The sequence below is a fragment of the Anopheles gambiae genome, chromosome 3 (assembly GCF_943734735.2).
Source record: "Anopheles gambiae chromosome 3, idAnoGambNW_F1_1, whole genome shotgun sequence".
Lineage (NCBI taxonomy): Eukaryota > Metazoa > Arthropoda > Insecta > Diptera > Culicidae > Anopheles > Anopheles gambiae.
Genome location: NC_064602.1, coordinates 87,724,454 through 87,750,562, shown reverse-complemented (window position 1 = coordinate 87,750,562; position 26,109 = coordinate 87,724,454). Strand labels below are relative to the sequence as shown.

Sequence of the window (26,109 nt, the reverse complement as noted above, 5' to 3'; positions counted from 1 at the left end):
TTTGTTTGGGTAATTAGAAAAGAATGATGTTGATGTCTTGTGCTTATTCCCCTCTTACAGATGGCAGCTCGGAGGAAGAGAGCGAAGGAAGCGATTCCTCATCAACCACCAGCACGACGACTACAACTACTACCACGACGACCACCACTACTCCCAAGCCGCCAGCGACGACCACCCCATCCAGACGGTTCGTTTTCAACAACGGCAACAGCAAGGGCTTCACACAGCCCATCTCATCCTCCACGATCGCGACACCGACGCACGCGTTCTCGAGCACCTCCGGCAAACCCCCGTCGGACGAGGAGGACTACGAGTATGAGGACGAGGAGTACCCGGACGACAGCAAGTCCGCCGATCAGGATTCGGTCGTCGTGCCCGCCCTGGAGGAAGGCGGCAGCTTCTCGCCGCAGCAGTTCACGCTGCAGCAACAGCAGCAGGGCAATCAACCAAAAACGGAACCGCCAACCAAAGCCGGTGGCGTCAAGCCGGCCGTATCCTTCCAGCAGCAGCACTTCCAGAACGGGGGCACGCTGGCCGTTACAAACTCGCACGTGACGGTCACCACCCACACCACGAGCAATGGTGGAGGTGTCAGCGGCGGTCCACCTTCTAGTAACGGTGATAATGGTGGAGCTACACCGCCCGCCGGCAGTGGCACGAAGCCCAAAGCCCAACCGTCGCAACCTCCGCTGACACACAAACAGAAGCAACAGCTGGAGCATCAGCGGCGCCAGCAGCAGGAGCAGCTACTCCAACAGCAAGCCATCACCAAGCAGCACGAGGAGCTGCAGAAACGCCAACAGGAGGCGGCCGTCAAGCAGCAGCAGAAAGCACTGCAGCAGCAGCAGAAGCAGGTCCAGCAGCACGAAGCCGAGATCAAGAATCATCAGGCACTGTTACTACTGCACACGCAGAAGATTAACCGACAGCAGCAGAAGCAACAGAATGTACCCTCGTCCGCAGCACCACCCGCCACGCAGCGTTTACCGTTCGCGACCGGGGCTGGTGCGAGCGGATTTGGATCGAATCAGCCACAGCAGCAGCAGCAGCAGCAGCAACAAACACAAGCACCAAAGAGAATACCGCTGCTTGCCTCATCGTCACCGCTAGCGCTGCCTTCGCCTGCCTCCCCGCTGACACCGTTCCGCTTGAGGGCTCAGGGTTTCAAGCTACCACAGTCGGTCGCTCCTCAAATGTCACCCCAGCAGCGGCAGGATATACTACGCCAGCAACAGCAACAGCAGCAGCAGCAACACCATCAACATCATCACCAGCAGCAGCAGCAGGAGGAACGCTTCGAAGGATACCGAAGACAACCACCGCCTCAGGTGAGTCTTCGGCATACCACTCAGGAGTAGTGCTTCACACGACTCTTTACAGAAGATTCATTAATTTAGATAAGAACAATATCCACAATTTCCATTTAAATCTTCTATGAAGAGTCAGCCGAATCACGAATCTTGAATCTGAATCTCAAATTGAATCTGAATCTTGCGAATCTTTGACATTTTGGACAACTTTCAAGAATATTAGAGGATTGTTTTAATGACTTATGATAGATATAGATGATATGATAGACATTCCAGAATGTATGCCAATTGTATCAGATAAATGTTAATAGAACTGCTTATAGAACTTTGAAAAATCTTATCATTTTTTCTTATAATTTTTATAGTTAAACTTGAATCTTTTCTACGGTAACTGAATTTTGTATGACGGGATGTGGAGTTTACGATATCCTTTTTGGAAGGCATCATTGCGTATCTAATAGGAATTTTCAACGTGCCTTTCCAAATGGTGCTGTAAAGTCCTTTTACCATCACGTAAAGTTCAGGAAAGTAAGAGCCATAAGCAGGAGTCAAGAAAGTGTCCTAAAATTATGAGAACCCATGAAAACCCCTGAATGACTTCTAGGAGATTCATAGGATTTCAAGAAATTTTCAAGGATTGGTAACTTATTCATGATAAGTGGATCAATTAGGATCATTTACGTCCCACGAATCCATGAAGATAACCAGTCTGCCTGCTGCAAAGATTCAGATACAACGATTCACCAAATCTTGATCATATTTCCCCAACACTTTTCGCCATCCATCTCGCACCACATCCGTCAACCTTTACGTCCCGTTTCTGATCCCGGACAGTATCCGGTTCGTTTTCAGGTACCGCTGCATCTACCCTTCGAGCAGCAGCTGCGCAATCAGAAGGACATCTCGCTACAGTTCGACCCGGACGTAGAGGATCTGACGCAGATCCCCCAGCACAAGGAGCTGAAGCGTTCGGATCCACCCTTCCACCAGCATCACGGCAAGGGGACGACGACGGCCAGCAAGGAGCAAACGCCGATCGCCACCGGTGAGCGTAAGGCGGACAGTGGACACCAATCGCAAGCTGAGCAGGAGCAACAGCAGGACCCGGTGGTAGAGTACGAGTATGACGAGGATTACAGTTCCGAGGCGGATGAGTCGGAGCAGGGCAATCCTACCCTAGATAGCGTTAAGTCAAACACCAATAGTGAATTTGTTATCGCCAAGAATGCATCGCCCGGCAAGACGGGTGAGGATCGCTACCAGAAGGAGCACGGCACGGCCGTGTCGAGAAGTGATACCGAGCGAACTAATACTAATCCTAGCGCAAATAGTTCTAGCAGTAATAGAGTGACTAGTAATAAGAGTAGTAGCAGCAGCAGTAATAGTGGTAGTAGCGTTAGTAGTAACGATCGTAGCTCTAAGAAACTCCCGAGCGGAGGAGGTGGTGGTACCGTCACCACCAGCAACACTAGTAGGTTTATCATCAACAATGAGCACCACAAGAGCAGCAGCAGTTCGCCACCGCGCGTCCAGCCGTCGGCCCGGGTCGGTGTTTCGCCGGTAACGCCCGGCCATCCGAAGGTGATCGTCACCACCAGTACCTCCATCCGGGACAATCACGGCCGTACGATCAACTACTCGATCACGAGCAATGGTGGTTCCATCTCGAGCACTGCCGCCAGCACGCCATCGCAGCCCGGCACAACAGTGCGTCCAAAGCCGGGCACGGTCAAGGGGTACGACGAGTACAAGGAGAGTGACGTACTGAGCGATCCGTTCTATCTGGACGTGCCGCGCCATCGTACCCGTACTAGGCGATCGTTAAGGAACGTGGGATCAACGGGTTCGCGCCGGAAGCGCTACATACTGCTCGTTCCTCGTTTCATGTAGTACATCAGCCAGCGCGCATGCTGATGCGCAGTGCCGATGCCTGTTCGTTCGGTGGTTTGCGCTTGTAAATATTTGATCCAGCAGCTGATGCCGAAAGCAATACTCATGCCCTTCCTTTCGCCCCCTTCTATCTGATTTAAGTCACGTGATACATATGCTCTCCATACACATCATGCGCACCCTGTCTTCAGGTGAGCCCAGATGTGTATATGAGTTTTCTATTCGAGAAAAAAAAAACCGCAGAAGCACTCAATATTTCGCTCTCGGGGCTATTACTTTCCTTCTGTTTCCATTTGATTAGCTAATTTAATGTAATGTTTTTTTTTCTCCAGCGCTATTTTAATTTAATTCCCCAAGTATCGATAGTGCGATCGAGTGAAGAATGTGTAATTGTGTACAGAGAGAGTAGCGGAGTATTTTTGATCCTTTTTTTTATTCATTTTTCTGTCCTTGGAGAAAACTCTATCTATCCTTGCACCTGCATACTTTCACCAGTTTCTTTTGTTTTTTTTTTGTAAGTTATAGTTATTTTATGGTTTCCTCTAGCATATAGGCAGCAAAAACGTTGTAAGAACGAAGTTATGATTATCAGAACAAGATTACAGCCGCAGTAAAAAAATTATACCTTCTTATACTCATCCCTAGCGAGTAGTTTTAGAATCACAGACACACCTCGTTCTATATTGTACTATGTTTTCCCTCCCTCTCAAGCATCTATCTCTCCATCTATCTCCATCATCTATCTACCTTCCACGTCCAACGATGCCAAACTGATGGAAGAAAAATGGCTAGAAAAAAAAACACCTAGAAATCAATCGATGAAAATCATGTAAAAATAAAGAATAAAGCACACTGTTCCGAATAGGCCCGATGAGGATGCTGTTTTATCCAAGATGTGCTATCCGAACTTAGAGCTACTAAGCTAGATGGAATGGCATTCCATTTAATCTTAATAATATAACCTTAGCTTAGGGACAGCATCGTAGTACGCCATCCCAATCAGTGTGAACTGTCTAAAAGGGCTATACGGTTTGGATTATCCAAACTTCCCTAAGATATAGTACAACGTTTGAAATGAACTGTTTCCTGAGGCTGTGGAATGAACGACAGCATGATTTGTGGACCATTTCAGGAGGACCACGTAACACTCGTTTTTTTCAGAACTTTTAAAAATTGAACTGATCTGAGCAACACAACAAAAGTATAATTGAAAATCAATGGACATGATGGTGATATGCCTTGCTTGAGATCAGGTCTATCAAATAACAGCGACATCCTCATCCTCCACGCGACCGCTTAGACTGCATAGTGCACGCTTAGCTTGCATCTAGTCTTCTACAGAAGTATAACGGAAAGATATTTAGAGAATACAAGTCCTGTGAGAAATATCACACTTGTATTCTTCGACGCAGCTGGTGATCATATCACAGCTGGTGATCTTCGACAGAAAGGAGTCATGAAGCATCAGACAAACGAGATGTGCTGTACGAGACAGAATGAAGTTAGAGAACTTGGAAACTGGATCGTGTGTCCTGGAGTACATAGCTGTACTAATGCGACGTCCTGGATTCAGAGCGAACTAAAGAAGAAGTATCTTATTTATTAAAAAATGATACCCGCGACTGTACTCTTTGAGCCTTATGGTATTTCCTCTAGATCTTAAGCTAGTGGTAATTGAATGACCAATTGATGGCTGAAATCTTAACACAGGAAACAGTAACCGAGGCAAGCCGGAACTGGAAGACTCTTTTGGTACTTCATCGTACCATCAGAAAGGTGTAGTAAGATATGTACAGAAACAACAAAAAAATCAGTATAATTATACATGTGTATTCCCATTAACGAATTTAATTTACTATCCGAACTAATTTGTAAAATGATTGAATGTTTTGGCTTACCTCATTTGTGTTCAAAAACGTTCAACAATTCTTCATAATCTCTTCCATAGCAATCATTCGGAGCAGGAAACGGCATTGTCTAGGACCCAAATAAAAATGGAATTAATAGGATAAGAATGCTCTGCTAATGGAACACTAACCAAAAATTGATAAAAAAAACTTTAATTCAAATTGATCTCGCAAACTGAACTCGCTTATGCAATTGGTGAAAAAGTAGTAAAATTCGCAACAAAAGAGAACATGCCTACTTGGACTTTCCCATGGCGTTGTCCCACTGTCCTTGGCACAAACTGAACGAAACTTGCCTGCTGTCAAGCGCACGAGCGCCAACTGTCAACGTTGACGTCTGTCAGCAGGTTCGCGAAATAGAAAGAGAATAAAAGAAAAAAAGTTTGCCGTTTGCCTATTTGCGCGAGTGAAGTGGACCTTTTTGCGGCACACGAAACCTCCCGAAAGAGGAACCGGACCAGACCACCACCACCCACACCGCTCCCCTCATCCGAAAGCAAACGCATTCCGCCTGCCTGTGCGCCTGCCATAGTCGAGTGGGAAACGGAAGGATCTACCCGCCAGCTGCCCGTAATCAGCATTACACCATCATGCAGTGCAACATTCGATATTTGGTTAATGTTGCCGTCAAGGTAGGTGAAGGGAGCGGGTGGAGATAGACACCCACCTCCCAACGTGTGGTGCGACGTGTGCGGACGGTGTTTTTTTTTCTATTCGTACCAGCTCGCTAAATGGCAGAAGAAAAGGGATCGATTATGCAATCCCCGTCAATCATTCGAGCGATGGCATTATTACACGGACGCGACGCAAATGCCGACAAATGGTGAATCGGTGGCGGATTATGCTGGCAAAACGTGCGTGCGTGCGTGTGTGTGTGTGTGTTGGTACACAATGTTGCCAAAATCCCATACCTGCGCCGCCAGCACACCCGGAGCTGCTCTACGTCCGCCGGTTGTCATACGTCATTCCCGGTGCAATGATCCGATCCTTTCTCTTTTGTTTCGCCGTAGGGCAACGCAAGCCTTCGAAACCATGGCGCGGTGCTCGGTGCCCTGTACGGCCGGTACTACTCGACGACACACGATGCCGACCTGGTGGTCATCGGTTCCGGACCCGGTGGATACGTCGCCTCCATCAAAGCTGCCCAGCTCGGCATGAAGGTGAGTGCAGGAGGGGGACGCAAGCAAAGCGTGATGGCAATTTAGTTAGCAGAAGCAGAAGTCGCAGCGCTGATAAGCACACTGATACACGCACATTGTGATAAAGTGCTTGGAGGTATCATGACCTGTGGCTGCTATGTTTGGCGGATGACGATTGGACCGGACGGGCCCCAAGACGTCAGATGTGTTTATGACGCGCGCGCAACACTCAGCAGCATGCTCAAGGTCACGCACACGCACGGGGCACTGTGGACACGCTGAGTGAAAGTGTGGAGTGTGGCCACATGATGTGGAGAGGGGCCTTAATTATAAATAGCAGTTTGTTCCGTTATGGTCAAACAACATACTCGGTTCTCCTTACTTCTATAATGTTGTGTGGTTGTTTGGAGATTGAGGATTTTTAACACATGGTGTCAATTGAGCGACATTGTCCCATAGTGCGGCTATAATTAAACGACCGCAACATGACTCGGTCAGCTGTGTTTCCGAGCCGTTGCGTCGGTTTATGGAAATAATTCGCACGCGCTTCGCTGCCACCATGCTGCCGGCGGATTTACGTAATGTTAGAGTGTGATCGATAGGGGCTTAGGGATGTAGGCGAATCATTTCGCAGGTTCATAAGTTGCTCGAGCTTCATTTTGTTCGATAACTGAACACAAAAATAGTTAAAATGCCAAGTCTCGATCGTGTTGAGAGAGGAACAATTTGTTCATTGTTTCAAAAATACTTTTAAGAAGCATATTTAGAACCATTTTTAAAAGCAACTGAACGCAGGGACACTTCCTATAATGACGTCTTACAATAAGAAATCGATCATAAGCAAACCCTGGACGGTGGCGCAATTCTTTGACGGCTTTTGTGTTAACAATGGCGAGTTTCATATGTTAATTAATACTTAACCTTGTCAATGACAAGCAAAACAAGTAATATTCAACTTCCCACAGCTACGGTTCGGTACATTCGTTTAATATAACGCATCTTACACTGCCTTCGGGACAGTTTCAACTGTAAACAACATTATTCAACGCTCGCTACATGGTTTTCAACATCAATCATATATTGGTATTTATGTTGTGCCAAAGAAAAACATCTCCAAAGGTTTGAATAATGCTGCTTACATTGCAAATTGTCCTGAAAATATATGACTGTGAGTACCATATCAAAAATGGAAGACTTTCCTATTGCATTGCAACGCCGATCATTGCATTGATCGTGTTAATTCTTCGACGTTAAGCTCCAAAACTAGATCTAACATAATTTTCAACCATTTGAAATAATAGTTTACCATGTAAAATAGTGTTTTTTAGACACTTAACTCCAATTTTCATGAAAATACGATGTTATTATCTAAAAGATCTAGAAGTAGATAACGACTGCAAATGTTAAATGCTTTGCAACATATCCTACTGGTACTTTAGTCATCTTCTTATCCACAGCAGCATAATCTCAATAACTTTCTTCTAATACCCATGATTTTCTTTCTCTCTCACCCTCAACCCTTTCTCATCAGACCGTGTGCATTGAAAAGAACGACACGCTCGGCGGCACCTGCCTGAACGTGGGCTGCATCCCGTCGAAAGCGCTGCTGAACAACTCGCACTACTACCATATGGCCCACTCGGGCGACCTGGCGGCCCGCGGCATCCACGTGGAGAACGTGCGGCTCGACCTGGACGTGCTGATGGGCCAGAAGACGAAGGCGGTCAAATCGCTGACCGGCGGTATCGCGCAGCTGTTCAAAAAGAACAAGATCACGCACATCAACGGCTTCGGCACGATCACCGGCCCGAACACGGTCGTCGCCAAGAAGGCGGACGGTAGCGAGGAGACGGTCAACACGAAGAACATCCTGATCGCGACCGGCTCGGAGGTGACGCCCTTCCCGGGCATCGAGGTGGACGAGGAGACGATCGTTTCGTCGACCGGCGCCCTGAAGCTGAAGGCAGTGCCGCGCCGGCTCGGTCTGATCGGTGCCGGTGTGATCGGGCTGGAGCTCGGTTCGGTGTGGGGCCGTCTCGGTGCGGATGTTACCGCGATCGAGTTCCTCAGCACGATCGGTGGCGTCGGCATCGATCAGGAGGTGTCGAAGAACTTCCAGAAGATTCTCACCAAGCAGGGCATGAAGTTTATGCTCGGCACGAAGGTGATGAGCGCGGCCAAGACCGGCAGCGGCGTGTCGGTGACGGTCGAGAGCGTGAAGGATGGCTCGCAGCAGAACCTGGAGTTTGACGTGCTGCTGGTTTGCGTTGGCCGCCGGCCGTACACCGAGGGTCTCGGGCTGGAGAACGTTGGCATCGTGAAGGACGACCGGGGCCGTGTGCCGGTGAACAGCCAGTTCCAGACGATCGTACCGAGCGTGTACGCGATCGGCGACTGCATCCACGGGCCGATGCTGGCGCACAAGGCCGAGGACGAGGGTATCGTGTGCGTGGAGGGCATGCTCGGTGGGCACGTGCACATCGACTACAACTGCGTGCCGAGCGTGGTGTACACCCACCCGGAGGTGGCCTGGGTCGGCAAGAACGAGGAGGAGCTGAAGGCGGAAGGTGTCGCATACAACGTCGGCAAGTTCCCGTTCGCGGCCAACTCGCGCGCCAAGACGAACAACGACACGGACGGCTTCGTGAAGGTGCTGGCCGACAAGCAGACGGATCGCGTGCTTGGCGTGCATATCATTGGACCGGTAAGGGCTTTAGAATTTCAATTTTAGATAATTAAAACAAAAAAGAAACTCTCAATTAATTGTTCTTCTTTTTGCTTTCGAATTCCAGGCCGCTGGTGAGCTGATCAACGAGTCTGTCCTTGCCATGGAGTACGGTGCGTCCGCCGAGGACGTTGCCCGCGTCTGCCACGCTCACCCGACCTGCGCCGAAGCCCTGCGAGAGGCACACACAGCGGCCAGTTTCGGCAAGCCGATCAACTTCTAATTTGTAAAAAAAAAACCACACACCCGCAACACAACCCCACTACCAGTCCAGCACCACCAACAACACATCCATTTTTATGGTGAAGTAAAGCGAGCAAATAAGTGTGCAAACCTTACAGACGAACCGCCTTTTCCCTATCCCTCCCTTATACGGGATGTCTCGTTAAACAACTCCTCGCCTTTTATTTTTCGGCACACCATCATCATGCGGGCGGACGAGATAGGCGGAAGGGCCGTTTCTTGTGTTGTTTTTCGATAGCAGACGACCGACTTAAAGGCGGTGAAAAAAATAGGAAATTGGGGGAGGAAAAGGGAAACGATACGAAGCAATTTTTAAAAACAACCTCCGTTGGGAGGGGAGCATTCTTACAGTCTGTACCTTCCCTTGTAAGTGTAAAACGCGAAAGAGAGAAGAGTAAAACAACAAATGCTGCTCGTCTCTTCCTACGCTACGGGTGTTGGCATTATTCCTTTCCGGAAGTGCTAAGGACTCGTGCTAAGAGGAGCGATTGTCCGGCTTAGAACGTTTTTTTGAATCTGGAACCATTGAATTAGATTGTTCTTCTGTTGGAAACAGTGGAGTATATAAACAAAGGCGAATAAAATGAAACCCAAAAGCAAGATTATTTATTAGCTCATAAACTGGTCTGCGCCGTTTAGTCGTTTTCATAGCATTCGAAAGAGTTCAAGTGTGAATGATTTTATTTTCAAAAAAGGAAGCTTAATCAAGGTTACATTCATTAAAAAAACCTGTGTATTCGTTCAAATACTGTGGTTCAAATACTCTACTTACTAACATTAAGAAGTAATGATTGCGAAACACATTTGTACGGTATTGCAGGAAATTTTGAGACTTAAGCCTTACTTAAACGTTGTTTGCAGTTTCTTCTATGCTTATGTTTAGCTTTAAAAATGATGATTGAAATGATTTTAAAAATCCAACTGGAAAAAATACCTTAATACAGTGACTTGGAATGTGATTTTGTGTCCTTAAATCGGTCAAATAGGTTTTGTTACATAAACCAACAATCGAATCGTTGGCTGGAATAAAGATTACAAATTTATCGCATTTTTTGTTAACCGTGTTTGATCACAATTTCAAATTACAAAGCAAAGATATACGTTTTTTTTTCGTCAAGTTTTTAACCCGCCCTTCAAAACGCTTCGATTCGGTAAAACCCGGTTTTTGTGAGCTCGCCAACGCTCCAAATCGGTGCGATTTTTCCTCGATGACGATGCTTTTTGTAAGTCGTTGTGAGGGTTTTTGACGTTTCGAATGAGAGTTTGTGGGGGTTCAAGATGGCCGCCAAAAAGCTCGCGATGGTGTGCGATTGTTTTGGTGAAGATAATTAAATGGCCAAAAAATAAATATACTCCACCACTCCTTCACCTCCCCCTCATTGACCCCACGGGGCTCTACATTTCATGTGTGTGCCATATTTACATATTCGCTCCGCCATATCACTTGCTCGTACATGTTACATCTTCCTGAAAGGCCAGCATGATAATCTAATCTAATCGGCCGCTTTGAACGACGATTCTATGTGTTGCACATCAAATCCTACGGCCCTTGCCGTATTAAATTTAATAACATTTGCACTAAACTGTACAGGCGTACCCCGAGTTACGACCCTCTCAAGTTACGACGATTCGCAGATACGACGATTTTGATTTTGACAGTTTAAAGTTGTTATTGAGACGAAATTGATACATATTTTTGAATTTCTGTGCAGATAACCGATACAAACATATTTCCTCAGATTCCACAACTCCCCCATCTTCAATATCTATATTGTGTAAACGGCTTTTAGAGTAAAACTAATACATTATCGTATATTGTTTTAAATAAAATATACGATTTCATAGATTCCAACTCTTTAATTTCGGTTATAAACTTTATACAGGCGTCCCCCGAGTTACGACCCCCTCGAGTTACGACGATTTGCAGATACGACGATTTTGATTTTGACAGTTGAAAGTTGTGATTGACAAGAAATTGATGTATTTTTTTGAATATCTGAGCTGATAACCGATATACAGGTGTCCCCCGAGATACGACTGTATTTGGGACCGAAAATATGTCCCAAAGGAAGGCGTAAGTCGAAATAGTCGTATGTCGAATATCTGTGAATATAAAGTTTATAACTGAAATTGAAGAGTCGGAATCTATGAAATTGTGTACTTTATTTAAAGTAATGTACTATAATGTATTAATTTTCCTCCAAAAGCCGTTTACATAATATAGATATTCAAGACCGGGGAGTTGTGGAATCTTTGGAAATGTGTGTATAACGGTTATCAGCCTAGAAATTCAAAAAATACATCAATTTCTTCTCAATGACAACTTTTAATTGTCAAAATAAAAATCGTCGTATCTGCGAATCGTCGTAACTCGAGGAGGTCGTAACTCGGGGTACGCCTGTACACACATTTCCAAAGATTCCACAACTACCCTATCTTGAATATCTATATTGTGTACGGTTTTTTAAATATAATTATTACATTATCGAACATTATTTTATATAAAATACACGATATCATAAATTCCAACTCTTCAACTTCGGCTATAAACTTTATATTCATAGATATTCGACATACGACTATTTCGACTTACGCCTTGCTTTGGGACATTTTTTCGGTCCCAAATACAGTCGTATCTCGGGGGACACCTGTAGTAGATTTCGATGCAAATTATCAACAAAAATTAGGAACCCCACATTTCAGAAATTTAGTTGTGTACATACCTCCACACGGCGCGAAAGAGATGGCATGACACAACGAGCGTGAACTTCTTCTTCTTCTTCTGTAGGTAAGTAAAGGCAGGGTAGAGAAAATGAGCGAGATCAAGGTGTATTTATTGAGGAGGTGAATTATTAGCGCGTTTGCCGGGCGCCATCATTGAGTATTGTTATGTCAAATCGCATACAATTTTCTATACCCCCCTCCAGCCCTTCCCGATTTTAATACCGGAGCCCCCAGTATTGTTATGTCAAGTCGTGAAATGTCAATTTGCTCTGAAGCACTTCACCTCCTAATATCCATACACCTTGAGCGAGATGCAGCGATTTTCAACGTCAAAACCAAAGTGGGTTTATTATACAGGTGGGCTTATCCCGAACAAATTGACAGCCGTACTGTAGAAAAATGAAAACGAAATGACAGGAGGGGATTCGATCATTTGTTGATGTATGCGTGTGAATTCCAATGGCTATTTTGGATGATGTGTCGTAGTGTGGGTGAAAAACTACGTATCACAATCGAATCCCCTCCTGTCATTCGTTCGTCCAATATGGCCTTCCCGCCAAACCTATAAGCCCACCTAGTCCCTATACCCACTTTGGTCAAAACCCCTCGCCATGTTGTACGGGTAGCTCACGCGCACGTCAAACTGTCAAGCCAGCACCTGCCGTGTGTGCGTGCATGTGGCCGTGTGCTGTGTGTGTGTGCGCGTGTGAAGAAACAGTTCGATGAAAAATTGTCAAGAAGCGAGAGAGGAAAAAGAAAAGCTAATCACGCACGTCAGAGGCAGAGCAACCTCCGGGCAACGTACGAGAATTGTGCAATTTGGTGAAAGAAGAAACTGCAGTGCAGTGCAGAGGTACACCCAGCCATCCCAGTCTACCCGTAGAAAAGTTTGTCTCACCGTGAAAAATCAATTCCCCCTCGCAGGCGCCACGCACGAATTGGTGCTGGTGGGTAGTGTGTGTGTGTGTGTAAAGATTGTGCGACACGCGTTACTTCGCCACGCGGTAGACCGAGGCGTGAAAAGAGCTGTGGTACAGAGAGAAAAAAAAAGCCCGTCGGTGTTTGTTGATCGCAAAGGGAGGAGTGTAGTGTAGTGGTGCAGTGTGGCACAGCACGCGTACGGGAAGGCGGTCTTAGAGGCGGAAGTGAGAATCGCCCCGAACCTCTATCGCGCTTGAATAAATAACACACTCCTTTGCCGTCACACAAACACGGGCATACGCACGCACGTACAACGCACGGTGCGCAATACGCAAATCGCGAAATACGCTCCCAGTTCCTTTAGGTTCGTCCTCGGTTGTTGTTAATCCTATGGTTATTCATTTCTACAGAGGAAAAAAGTGTATAAAGTGAAAAGCTTTCTGTGGCATCAATTCCATTCTGTGCTGTGATAGGAAATAGTTGCGTGGAATCGTCTCAATCGTCCTCCAACCCCCCCAACGGTGACCCGTGAGAAACGACGTAAAAAGGCAGAAAATACATTGTGCATGCTAAAAGCAAACCTGTACGGGGGATACACCCATACAAAGCTACGCGCATACACAATCTAAGGTTAATCCTTGTGCATCTCAACGGGAGTTAGTTGAAGGGCGAGAAAAGAAGACAGAAGTTCAACGAGTGTGGCCTAACAGAGCACACACACACACACACATACTGCATACCTTACGTTCCAATACACACCGTACTCAAAAGCGAGCAAACCGAAGTACAAAAAGGAACCCCAGAGGCCGATTTTCCAGACAGCAGTGTGCCCCTTCCGACGAAACCAGCGGGGACGATGGCGCAACAGAACAACTACCCCGCGATGCGTCTACCGAGAAGTGAGTAGTAGTAGGCTAATGTAACCTTAAAGTGTTATTTTCTTGCAGCTTTCCCCGTGCACAAGCACATCCAATCTGTGAAATGGAAAGAGTGTAATTGAGTAGCGGCGGCAACAGACCCCAAAGAATTTGCCAGCGGGATGAGAATGATTTCGGAACAGGCAGAAAGAAAGATGGTCGCCATGAAGAAAAAAGAAAAATGGATGGTTGCGCTGCATACGTGCACGCTGGTGTCTGGTGCTACTGACAATGATGATGATGGTGCGTGTGTGCTTGTATGCGTGCGCGCGCGTATGTGTGTGTGAGTGTGTGGGTAGATGTAGGAATTGGGGGGTCCATGTTGACAATTTTACCGGACCGGATGAGGAAGAGAAGCAAATATAAGGGGGGACATGAGCATGCAACTTCCCAAAAAAAAAGTAGGCTACGCCTGCTCGTGGTGCATTGATGGGGGAAAAAACAATAGTCCTTTGGCCTATCGCCTGCTTCTCCTGTTGTCCTAGATTACGTTCGCTAAAACATTGCCTTAAATATAGACCCAATGATAGACACTGATTTGTGGTAACAGACCAGTGCAACGACTCATTTCCCTGAAGAATCATAACATGAAACCATTAGAAAGAGAGAGAGAGAGAGAGAGAGAGAGAGAGAGAGAGAGAGAGAGAGAGAGAGAGAGAGAGAGAGAGAGAGAGAGAGAGAGAGAGAGCACCATGGCGGCGGAGCACGTACAAACATTGTCACCTACTGAAACCAGGGCGCAAACCAAATATAGAGAAGCAGTCTGGCAATATAGAAACAGCTGATCGGGGCTGAACAAATCGAAACAAACAATAGGAAGCGGTTAGAAAGCTAATAACTCGTGGTTACGAATGCCACTCTAGTCCTCTTTATGAAATCCGCGATAATAACGTCGGCGGTTAGGGAAGAAATGAGACCTCTGCAACCGAAACACAATACAGGGTTTTCCAAGTCACTGTTGTAATGTGCACTTTCATTACTCGCCGGTTGCAAGATGTTTTTCAACAGCATCACAATAAAATTTCAAAGAAAGAGACGAATGAGGCCAATTGGCACAAAGTCTCTATACAAATAAACAAACAAAAAATTCAATTCTTACACATGATTTTCAACACTCCACAAAGAATTGAAAAACTCAATCCAGCTTGTGACGTGTTAAAAATCATTCATAAGAAGAGTTTTTTTGTGATGCAAATACACAACTTTTGGATGGATGAGATAAGTCTGCGTTTTCCTAGAACCGTAGAAACGACGTTAAGCTTCGACGTGATTTTCCATCGAGCTTAACAGATAAGAAGAAGTTGATAAAATATGGAACACATCTCAAAATCATGACTTGCAATCAATTTTTCCTGGACTTTCGCCAGTTTGTCTCAGAAAAATGTTTTTTCCCCGGAATTTTGCTATTTTCTAATGTTATAGCAGCAGCTTCCAATACAGTTTCCAATGTTAACAGCATTACAGGGTTTTCCAAACCATATTCGTATGTGCACATAATGATTCGCCAACAATACGATGATTTTCAACATCTGTCTTACATTGTATTCGCATCGCAATAAAGCTTCAATTCTTAGGCCGTTGTCAGACACACCGAAAAACCACTGAAACGAAAAAAAAAAATTAACAGATGAAATCCTAACGAAATCGCTGCTAGTATGCTTCAGCAGTGCAAAACAGCAATTTATTTTACACGAATAAAACTTAAATATTCCTGTTATTCTCATCAGAGTCGAGAAAAATAAAACTCACTTTTTGTTTGTTTACAATAAAACAAGCGTTATTTGTGTCGGTTGTCAAACTTTTTCGTTACGGTGGTTTTCCGGTGTGTCGCGGGCAGCTGGGCCTTACACATGATTTTCAACACAACACAAAAAACTGCGAAATTCAACCTAGCTTGAAACGTGATGAAAATCAAACTGAATTGAGTTTGACAGTTCTTTATGATGTGTTGAAAATCAGTGTGTAAAACCTGGAGTTTTATTATGAAGCAGATGCACCATTTGACAGCTGTTGAAAAACATCTTGGAGGTGAATAATACAGGGGTATTCAAGTCCCTTTCGAATGTAAACATTGTTATCCACCGCGTGCAAAATGTTATTCCTCATCGATTTGACATGTCATTTTCATCATACAGGGTTTTTCAAGTCACTTTCGAATTAGCACATAATTTGTTCACCTCATCGAAGATGTTTTTGAACACCTGTCAAATGGTTTATTGGTTTCAAAATTAAATTTCAGTTTCAACACATGATTTTCAACGCATCACAAAAAACTGTCGAACTTAATCCAGCATGAGTCGTGTTGAAAATCATGCTGAAGAATTTAACAAAATTGTGATGGAAATGAAATGTCAGATTGATGTGGATTAACATGTTGCACGCGGTGAATAACAACGCGTGCATTAAAAAATTGACTTGGAAACCCTGTAATAATTTCTAATTTCTTCAGCATGATTTTCAATACTTCAGCGAGCTGCTGCCATCGTTTATTTCACCGGAGGTTGAAACCGGATCGCATCACCGGTTGACAGTTGATGTGTTGAAAATCATGCTGAAAGAATTACAATGTATTATGATGGAATTGAACTATCAGTGTGAGGTGGAATAACATTTTGTACGCGGTGAATAACATTTGTTTCCATTCGAAAGTGACTTGGAAAATCCTGTAATGATGTGCACATTCGGGTTGGTAAACCCTGTATTGTGATGCAAATACAACATTTTTGACAGCTGTTGAAAAACATCTTGAAGGTGATGAACAATGTTGTGCACATTCAAAAATGACTTGTGAATGCTCTGTAATGCTATTCTCCATCGCAGAAAACAGTGCAATGGTTTTGTGGCTATATTATGAATTTGATTCAATATTGTATTTTTAGGTCCAAATTTATAAGAAACATAAATTTAGAAATAACCCTGTATTCCTCAAGACTTCAGTGCTCTGAAGATTTCGACGATTGTTTGCCATTTTTGGTTGAAAGTTCGTTATGTTACAAGTGCCTAATGCAAGTTGCACTTGACCGTTACCACTATTTTACCAAAAATCAAACAGAAATCTTCTAAACACTACCTAGAAAAGTTAATAACCGGAAGATAACCCTTTCACTAATACAGTACACAGTGTAGTAAAAAATCAACTTCCTCCCGGGGTGTGTGTATGGGGTGCGTGCGTTCGTTCGTGCTCGGAATGCCGTCCATTAATTGCCTCGCCGCGTCCTGCTGTTTTTGTTTGGCTGTGTTTAGTTTTGGCGCTGCTCCTTACAATCTCTCTGCTTAATCGCGCTCACCTCACCATGAATCATCGTCCGTGAACGTAGCGCACTTCCTCGTTTGCTCGGCCTGACGCGGTGATGGTGTTGTGTGCGATGCGCCCCATAAACAGCATTCTTATCCTCTTCCCTCTCTGTTTTCCTTATTGCACATTGTGCCAAAAAATGGTTTCTTGAAATAGAAAACGTGAGACCGCAGAGGAAGGGGGAGAAGGGGGAAGGGGGTCCGATATTGGCAGTGAAAAAAGACACACAAACGTTGGACATATCGTGAGAAAGCAGGAGGAGGAGGTGGTTCCCGAGAAGAAAGTCTCGAGCTGCTTCTTCACACTCTGGTCTGGATCTGGCGCTGTGTTTTGATCGAATTTCGCAAGCTCCCAAATCCTCAATGTTTTCCTTAATCCATTGCAGCAGTACACACATGGTCACCACACACCACATCGCAATCGTGAGAGGAAAATCGGGGCACGGGTGTGTGTGTGGGTGCAATGATGACGATGAAATTGCACTTTTCCCCCACATCGCTTGGTGTATTGGGGCGGTCATTGGCATGATTGGTGCTGTCTCCGCTGTGGTTGCACTTTCGACAGCCGTTTTTCTTCTGCACACACACACACACACACACACACACACACACCGGGAAAGGGGTAAAAGCGAACAAAACACACATACAGACAGACACAGTAACAGCCACAGGCACAACAGGAAAGTGGGTTTGGGTTTCGCCGTTAGTTGTGTTTTGATTCCGGCTCGCGGTGGTACCGGATGTGTGACCTTTGATGCACCTTGAACAGTGAGCGTGTAAAAAACAGCGTGTTTGTAAGTAAAGGAATGGTCGTGTTTATGCGACTAACGTTAATCAAGTTCAAATCTACCGCCAATAGGGCAGAAAGAAATGGATGATGCCCCACTGCAGGCAACAACCGACCGATCGTTTTTAACTATCTCTCACTCTCTACGTCTCCAAACTGTTAAACCATTAAACTGTCCCCAAACACAGAGAATAGCCGAATGTTAATGTTTTGTTGTTATGTTTTTCGTTTTAGACGTCGTCCAGCTGTCGGTGGATGCGAAAGAGTTTGTACCGTTGATTAAGCAGCAGCCGCTACCGCAGCAACAACATCCTTCTTACCACCACCAGCACCAGGGCGGCGGCGGCGGAGGCGGTGGCTATCCCCAGCCGCAGATGGCGATGCATCAACCGTCCCAGGTGCACCAGCGGTTCGCGATGGCGCAGGGTGGCGTCGAACCGGGCGGTGGCGGTGACGGTGGCGGCGGCTACGACTACGGTGCGATGGCGCACCATCAGCAGCTGCCCGGCAACAGCAACGGCGGGGGCATGATGATGGCGAACGGGTCCGACGTGTCGGCCGTGCAGAACCGGTTAAGCAATATGCAGATCGTGGACGGTGGTGGTGATAATGGAAAGGAGGTGAGTTTCTTCAGGGTGGGATGGGTGGCTGTGACGGGACCCGGGTCTGTGTTTGTGTAGGTGTGTGTTTGTGTCAGGGAGACGAACGTTTCGAGTTTCTTCTCTTCCCATATTCGGGGGGTTTGGTTGTTGGGTTGAAGGGTGTATTGTTTCTTTCCGTTTTAGGGGACAAGGATGGGCTTTAATATCAGTTTTTTTTTGTTGTTGGTTGCGATAGCTTTTGATAAGTAATGAAGCAACAATCGGGAAGGTGTAAAAATGTAACAGAAGAAGCTGTGAAGAGACTGTTTGGTTCGAATTTGGTTTTGGTTGGCTGCTTTTGGACTGAATTTGCGAGGCGCGATACTATACGCTGCTGTGAAATGCTTTTTGAGCTTCACTTGGAAGCAGAATGCCTATTTATTTGCGGCATAGTGGTGGCTTATAGAAGCAGATTTTTTTCGATTCGATTTAGTTGCCCTGGGCCAGCTGACTACAATCTGAGTGACATGCTGTGTTCTAAAGCTTAGTTTGCATTCGACCCACAATCACTCCTTTTTCTCTTTCTCTTTGTTGTCGTGTTGGTTTTTTTGCTCTCCTTTCTGCTCTGTTACGTTACTGTATCTCTTTATTTTACAGGGTTTTTACTTGATTTTGTAAATTTTAAACTTATGTGCAAGAGTATCTTTGATTTTTTCTCAAAAATCTCCTAATAACTTGTAATGAACCATGTGTTCAATCCAAAGTCCATATAGGATACAGGAAGATGAATGCCTAAGGAATTGACAAATGAAAGCAAGCAGAAAAAGTCTGGATTTGACAGTTGCCTCGTTCAGTTGGTTTGTTTACATTTTGTATTGGATGCTGACTTCGATTTAGGCATTTTTACCCTAAATTCTCTTTAAAACGATAGTTTTTGTTGATATTTCAAGTGCAATAGTTGTGAATAAATTGGCGCAACGAAAACAGTTAATTTTCAGTAAAACCCTTGTGCTTAGTGCGAATTTTTGATTGGAGAACACATTTGAACATATTCTTAATGTAATTAAAAGAATAAAAATGAAGAAAAAGCATCGAAATAAGTAAAAAAAGTCACCAAATTAACACCCCGTTCACTTCGAGCGTGCGTGCAGAAATGAGCGAGGCAACTGTCAAATCCTAGATCTTTGTATTTGCGCTAAAAAGAGCTATGCATCGACCTGTTTCCTACATAAACTTTGGTTCAATCTGTCAATTGCCCTGACTCCGTTTATACGCTTGTAATTGGATACTTCCTTGAATCGGCAACGCTGGTATTGTGATAATGTGTACCGCGGTTGCGATTTCAAGTGCGAAGGTTGTCCAAAGCCTAGATGACGTTCCGAAAACAACTGATGCGCTTGTGCTTTCAAATGCTGCGGTTGCGTTTAACGTTGCTAAGCTTACGAAATCAAGTAAAATGGCCTTTTGTATCTCCCTCTTTCGTTTATTTCTTTTTTTTTTTAATGTACTTTCTTTCTTTTCTTTATCTTTTCTCTCTATCTCTATGCTCTATTTTTTCTTCTATTTTTTTAAAATTTGGTAATGTTTTGTTGTTCCTCACTTCCACTTCCATTTTGCCTAACAAATTAAATTCTTCAACTGGAAACATATATTGTCTACTCTCTTCTCTCCTTCTCGTTCTCTTACGGAATGTAACGATAAATGTCTTGCTACTATTACTACTACTACTACTATTACCTTTTGCACTCGTTGCATTTAAATATGCTGTATGTAAAAACAATATATATATACACTCTACTACACCATGTACTAATACGAATCTCTTCTCGATTTCGTCTTTGCAAAAAAACAAAAAAAAAAAAAAAACTTGCGCGATGCCGGTACTACACACCAACCCGCCTCATCCTCTACCTGTACGGCACCAACAACAACATGCACGCTCAACCTTTGTTCCCTTCCTACACACCTTCCAATCTGTGCACACGTGTATATACGCACACACACCTTTTGGCAACTCTATCCCCTAACCTGGAATGCGGCACTGACTCCTTCGACGCGCGCAGTTTAATCATCACCATCAGCACCACCATCACCAGCAGCAGCCGCACCATCAGCAGTCAATGCATCATCAGCAGCACCGTGGCCAGCAGCACCACGGGTACCATCATCATCAGCCGCACCATCAGCAGCAGCATCAGCAGTATCCGTACGGCGGCGGCGGCTACTCCAACAACCATCCGATGGCGATGGGAGGTGGTGGTGATCACCGGAAGTACAACAATGGTGGTGGCCAGCAGCACCATCATCGCTCCCGCCAGCAGCAGCAACACCATCACCATCAGCAGCAGCACCATCATCAGCATCATCAGATGCACCAGCAGCAGCAGCAGCAGCAGCAGCAGTATGGTGGAAATCATCACCACCATCACGACTATATGGAGGGTGGCGGTGGTGGCCCGGCGGGTGGTTACAATGCCGGCATGGCGGCCAACTGGGATTCGAACTTGCAGGAAGATCTCGAACAGGTAGGGGCCGGATCTCGAACCGCAACAACCACATCACCCACCCCAGAGCTACGCGCGCGTTCGCACCATTTTCCCCAGAAACATTCTACAACACTTGGTTCGTGAATTGTGCCATCCTGTAGAAGCGGAAACGCGTCCTTTCTCCGCTCGTGCAAATCATCTTAAAAGCGGCGTGGGGAAGCAGGGGAGAGCACGCAAGGAATGGCCCCGCTTCTGGGGACGTAGAATTCCCGATCCTTCTATCAATTGCTTTTTCTCTCTCGCTCTCTCCCTCTCTTGCTTCTCGCAAACTGTTATCGCTGCCATTGCTACATTTGCTTCTTTCATCGTACCATCATCAGTATTGCTAGATTAATATAAAGGCACCTTATACTAAACGACGCACTACAGTTATTGTTTGTGCACACTTGCGTGTTTCACTGTATATTTGTACGTTTGTGATTGTTCGTTTGTTTCGTTGGTTTTGTGTGATGTTTTGTTTTTGTTCTGGCTTTCCCTTCTTTGCTTGCAACTGGGGCTTGTTTTTCCATCTTCTTTTCGTATGTTTTGTGGTTTTGCATTTTCGCTTTTTATCTTTATATCGTATTGTTTGCACTTATTTGTACTAATCTTTCCTTTTAACAGGTGTTTGTTTTGTGCTTTTATGTTTCAGTGTGTTTCTTGTAGTACTTTTTTCTGATTGTTTATGTTTGTTGTTGTATTGTACGGTTGTTTGTTATTTCTTTTACAACTTTTACAGCTTTTGTAACTTTCCATGCTTTGGCTTCTCATTTTCACTTCCTTCATTACTTCCTCCCCGCGTGCGCGCTATCGTTCTTCATCAAAAGTTGGAACACCCTCACTCGCTGGTGTGAGATAGCCCCCGTCATCATCATCATCATCCTCCTGCTTCGGTGGTTTCACTCATTGCATCTCATTTGTTTGCAGATCTCGTACCGACAGACGGAAGCGCTGGACTATCTGACCGAGGTGATTGCCGAGCTGTTCGACAATCCGGGCATCTTCGACGAAGTGAAGAAGAAGCTGCCAAACAGGCTGGGCGATCTGTACCAGGATCATTATGTGCTGAGCACCACGATTGAGACGATCTTCGATCAGGTGAGAAGCAGTGTTTGCCTGCTGGCTGAATAGATGGATTTTGAAATAACTGTGTGTGTGTATTATCTTTCCACGCCTCCAAAACAGTCGATCCGGGAATCGAACTTCCGCTACATGGGTGCCCGCCTCTGTCAGCTGCTGGACAGCATCAACAAGGCGCCCAATCTGATGCTGCGCGAGCTGCTGCAGCTCAAGATGGACCACCAGAACAGCGAGCTGCCGGAGTTTATGAAGCAGGAGCAGGTGAAGGTGCGCGGCGCGACTCTCTTCCTAGCCGAGCTGTACATGCAGCTGAGACAGCCGGAGGTAAGCAGTGTGGGAAGTGTGCCACGCGCGCAAAGCAAAATATGTTCATCACTCTTTTGTCTTGCAGGAACCATTCGGCAAGACAATTTCGGAGTACATCGTGAGTGCGATCGAGATACTAGTGGCCAAGAAGGGTCCGGAAAATCTCAAATGTGTCTGCCAATGCTTAAAGGTAGGAGCGGGAGCTTTGCTGTCCCTTTTAATTTCATTTGATTGCTCATCCTCTTTTCACTCTGTCTCTCTCTCTTTCGATATCCATCAGCTGTGCGGTTTCGAGCTCGACCAAGACTGCCCGGACAAGGTGGACCAGATCATGAAGAATCTGGACCAGGCGCGCAGTTCCGTCCCGTCGGCGGCGGAGAAGATCATCGGCTCGGTGATCGAGCTGCGCAAGATTGCGTGGGGCCGCAGCGAGGAGATCTCGACGCCGTCGGCGGCCCTGCCCCCGATGCCGGTCAGTGTTGGCGCGATGGGGCCCGGCGGCCCGATCGGTGCCGGCGAGTACCAGAACAATCCCGTCTTTTACGGCCCGGACGGCCAGGTGCTGACCGAGGAGGAAAGCTCATTTCTCGAAACGAACGTCAAGAACAAGGCACAGGCGCAGCAAGCTTTCAGTGGCTACGAGTAAGTTGAACGCGCAGACCGTTACTAGTAGCCTTTTTCATTACTAACGATTGCATTTTTTTCCTCTTCTTTGCTGCAGCGATGACGATGAGTACGGTCTGGTCGATCCGGATGACGATCCGGAGGTGCAGCAAGCCTTCGTGGAGTTCCTGCAGAGCAATCCTCAAAATCGGCAGCCGCAACACCCGTACCGGCCGGACGTATAAAAGATGATAGGGGGGGAGAGTGTCGCAGTTGGAACGTTTCCTGTTTTTTGCTGCTTTTTTTTAAACATAAAAGAAGCAGCTACAAGAAAATCGCTTGGAAGGAAGGAGTGGGCAGGAGGAGGAGAAGGAGGAAGAAGTGCGTTAAGTCGGAAGTAAAGTTAAGATTACAAAAAAAAGGCAAAAGCAGTCATAGAAAGAGAGTGTTAAACAATATCCAGCTACAGAGAAACACCTCTTGATGAAAAAAAAAAAACCAGACACACACTACTTATACATTCAAATTGTCGATAGAATAGAATGAATAATTTCAAACAAACAAACAAAAAAAGAAGAATAGATACAACATTTAGTAACCGCGCACGAATCAGAATCGTGGCGGGAAAGAAGTTAAGAAGAAAGAGTGAACAACAACAACAACAAAAAAAATGCTCCAGAGGACATTAGCAATAGAGAAGAATCCCCGACAGAGCCCCGCAGCGTAATAGAGCGCATTATTATGCAAGAAAAGAAACAAAAAAGGAAGCCAACAAGGAAAGGAAGGATATTTAGTCATGAAACAATGGGGACAAGGCACAAAGGAGAGCGCGTGCGTGCGCAGCTTAGTAGCGCGCAGCCAAAGGAAAAGTCGCCAGGTGCATTTTAAACTGTTTTCCAAACCCCCCCCTCTCTCCATGGTGGTATTTATAATGTTTTTTCCGTGCCTCGTTCGTTTCGCGCTCTTGCGTGTGTGCGTGTGTGTTGTGTTTATTGTTTGTATTTTTGAAAAGTGTAAACAAGTCATTAAAGGGTCGGCATTGAGAGGAAAGTACGGCATGCATTTTTTGCTCTCATGTACGTGTGCGTGTGTGTGCCTTTGTGCACATGCTTTTAATCTGCGGCCTTTTGCCTGGGCCTTTTTCGTGCGGGAAAAGCTTCTCCGCAATACTCTCAGGAAATTTTAAAATAGATAGAGCTGTCTGAACGGATTTTTGCTCGTCAAATCAAGGAAAATCAGCTCTCTCCATCCCGGAGAAAGTAGAACGCAGCTTCTCCCCATCTGTATCTAAGAACAGGATCTCAGCAAGAGTAGGCAAATGTTACCGCTCACTTACAACAACACACACAACAGTGCGCACGATATAATTGGTTCTTGAAGAAGTGTCTCCTTCTTGCTTACAAAGTAAGGTAACAGGTTTATACTTACGCGTGAAGGCTGTCCCCTTAGCCATGCATCCTCTTGTGTATATCCACGTTGCTTCCCAGTTGCCTTTGAATGTTCACTTTTTTGTATGTGAGTGTGTGTTAAAATATGCTCAGAAAGTTCGTAATGAGCCAACATGAACCCTCCCGACAGGCAATATAAATGTGTATAGGCTCAACGTACATTCTTTTTTAACACGCCATTTGGTGTGTGTCGCGTCCGTTTTCTTCCTCTTTCACACCCATACATACACACTCACACGCACACGGCAAAACATACCTACATAAATATACATATATTTTACATGAATTCGCTTTTCGGTTAGTAGAAGGCACAAAGTGTTCTCTGGAATAAAAATGATGAAAAAAAAAATACAATAAATGAAAATTATGAAAATGAAGCTGTAGGAAGGGTATGTTATGAACAAAAAAACAAAAACTGCATAATATCCGAAAACAATCCTTACTGTGGAAACGATTCGCCAATTTTCGGATGTGTTGCCACACAGTTCAGCAATTGGTTACAACTGTTTCGCACTGTTTTCTCTTCCATTTTTCTCCTTCTGTTATTCTCTCGTCTTTTTTCAGTTTTGTCAGTTTTCTTCCGTTTTCAGTGTTTATTGCTAAAATATATATATTCATATGTATAGGAAATAAAAGTTAAATAATTCCACATTACTGATTATAAATACAATCGGGGAAGAGAGGCTTTTTTTGTTTGTTTGCGTGTGTTTGAGTGTGTTTTTGCTGCAGCACTCAATTTTCTTCTGCCGCTTTTTTGTTTCTATTTCCACCTCTCCACCTGTTTTTCTTTCCATTTTTGTGTCTGTGTGTGTGCAATGTCTAAACATTCTTTTGTTTTTTGTTGTTATGACAAGGAAGTTTTGATTAATTTTCCTTTAATTATTACACATTCAAGGCATTTGCAGATCAACCGAAACAATAGTGCAGCAGCGTTCAAAAGTGCATCACCACCACGTGTGTGTGCATTAGGAATCGATCGGTGTGAGTGTGTTTGAATTGTTCACTGTCGAGTGGGTAAAGGAATGAGTCAATACTGTGTGGGACAATATGCCAATTGCTCTACAAATACGGCTTTTATCGTGCCTAACGATCGAGTTAGACGAGAGCATTCATTTGCGTGAATCCCTTTTCCTTTCATGTTTGGGCACTTCTGTTTGCTCCTTTTAACCGTCGGTATTGCTACTTTTGGCATTTTATTTTTGTTTGCTTGTTGGAGGCATATTGGCACAACAGCCGTGCTTGAGACCAGCTAAAGGATCGTAGCTGAATTATGCATTCCCTGCGAAGTGATGCCAAGGGGATCCTTTTCTGTGGTTGAAATTGTTGCTTCTGCCCCTAACATGATTTAATTGTACTTGTTTTGAATCGTTCGCCCTGTTTACCGTCATTAAAACCGTTATCGCCGTTTCATTGCTTTGGCTTTCCCGTAATGCCGCGCTTAGTACCACTTCCTTCCACTACCGAGCTGTAAAGGGACTGCTGGAGTCTCTGCTGGATTGACTCCATCTATACCAAGGACAAGAAGGTAGTAGATTAGGGGGCACCAAGAGGACACTTGCTTGACTTTCCCTTGAAATGGTTGACAGTCTACACACGCGCACACACACACTTCCTTTCTTCTACTAATGCACACTGCTGCACACACAGGAAAACGCACTTGCACAAGAACGTTCAGACATTGCGCAAACAAAACGGAAAGAAAAACTCCC

The 26,109-nt window shown here is 45.1% G+C and overlaps 3 protein-coding genes across 15 annotated transcripts in view; all 3 read left to right on the top strand.

The window, feature by feature from the left end:
• The window catches only part of LOC133393396 (probable serine/threonine-protein kinase DDB_G0277071), an 86,773-nt gene extending 82,709 nt beyond the window's left edge, over positions 1-4,064 (top strand). For 8 of the 9 annotated variants that reach the window (XM_061658243.1, XM_061658246.1, XM_061658240.1 and 5 more), the window contains 2 exons: positions 61-1,328; positions 2,145-4,064. In XM_061658243.1, coding sequence (XP_061514227.1) covers positions 61-1,328; positions 2,145-3,200 — 2,324 coding nt within the window. In that variant the 3' untranslated portion in view covers positions 3,201-4,064. The remainder of the gene's footprint in view (positions 1-60; positions 1,329-2,144) is intronic. The other variant, XM_061658245.1, reaches the window with a different exon arrangement.
• A 1,324-nt stretch (positions 4,065-5,388) lies between these two features.
• On the top strand, positions 5,389-9,835 carry LOC1281003 (dihydrolipoyl dehydrogenase, mitochondrial). Its single transcript, XM_061658254.1, has 4 exons — positions 5,389-5,739; positions 6,118-6,267; positions 7,778-8,950; positions 9,039-9,835. Exons 1-4 carry the CDS (start codon positions 5,698-5,700, stop codon positions 9,192-9,194), a joined length of 1,521 nt encoding a protein of 506 aa, XP_061514238.1. The 5' UTR covers positions 5,389-5,697; the 3' UTR covers positions 9,195-9,835.
• A 2,748-nt stretch (positions 9,836-12,583) lies between these two features.
• LOC1281004 (polyadenylate-binding protein-interacting protein 1) lies at positions 12,584-24,777 on the top strand. Of its 5 annotated transcripts, none has more exons than XM_061663163.1 (10): positions 12,607-12,791; positions 12,863-12,885; positions 13,270-13,758; positions 18,092-18,477; positions 20,502-20,963; positions 21,891-22,061; positions 22,149-22,367; positions 22,435-22,539; positions 22,630-22,991; positions 23,071-24,777. In XM_061663163.1, the coding sequence occupies exons 3-10, from the start codon at positions 13,716-13,718 to the stop codon at positions 23,195-23,197; spliced, it is 1,875 nt and encodes a 624-aa protein (XP_061519147.1). In that variant the 5' UTR covers positions 12,607-12,791; positions 12,863-12,885; positions 13,270-13,715; the 3' UTR covers positions 23,198-24,777. The 5 variants fall into 5 exon arrangements, with proteins under 5 accessions (XP_061519144.1, XP_061519145.1, XP_061519147.1 ...); XM_061663162.1 differs by having other exon boundaries at positions 12,863-12,969; XM_061663160.1 differs by lacking the exon at positions 12,863-12,885 and having other exon boundaries at positions 12,584-12,791.
• Positions 24,778-26,109: the final 1,332 nt, after the last annotated feature.

Excerpts from the sequence above, each read along its gene's own strand:
- LOC1281003 (XM_061658254.1), top strand. The coding sequence starts at position 5,698 with ATGCAGTGCAACATTCGATATTTGGTTAATGTTGCCGTCAAG. Across the intron at positions 5,740-6,117 it reads TGGTTAATGTTGCCGTCAAG|GGCAACGCAAGCCTTCGAAA; the intron begins GTAGGTGAAGGG and ends GTTTCGCCGTAG. Across the intron at positions 8,951-9,038 it reads GCGTGCATATCATTGGACCG|GCCGCTGGTGAGCTGATCAA; the intron begins GTAAGGGCTTTA and ends TTCGAATTCCAG.
- LOC1281004 (XM_061663160.1), top strand. The coding sequence starts at position 13,716 with ATGGCGCAACAGAACAACTACCCCGCGATGCGTCTACCGAGAA. Across the intron at positions 13,759-18,091 it reads CGCGATGCGTCTACCGAGAA|ACGTCGTCCAGCTGTCGGTG; the intron begins GTGAGTAGTAGT and ends TTTTCGTTTTAG. Across the intron at positions 22,368-22,434 it reads TGCAGCTGAGACAGCCGGAG|GAACCATTCGGCAAGACAAT; the intron begins GTAAGCAGTGTG and ends TTTGTCTTGCAG.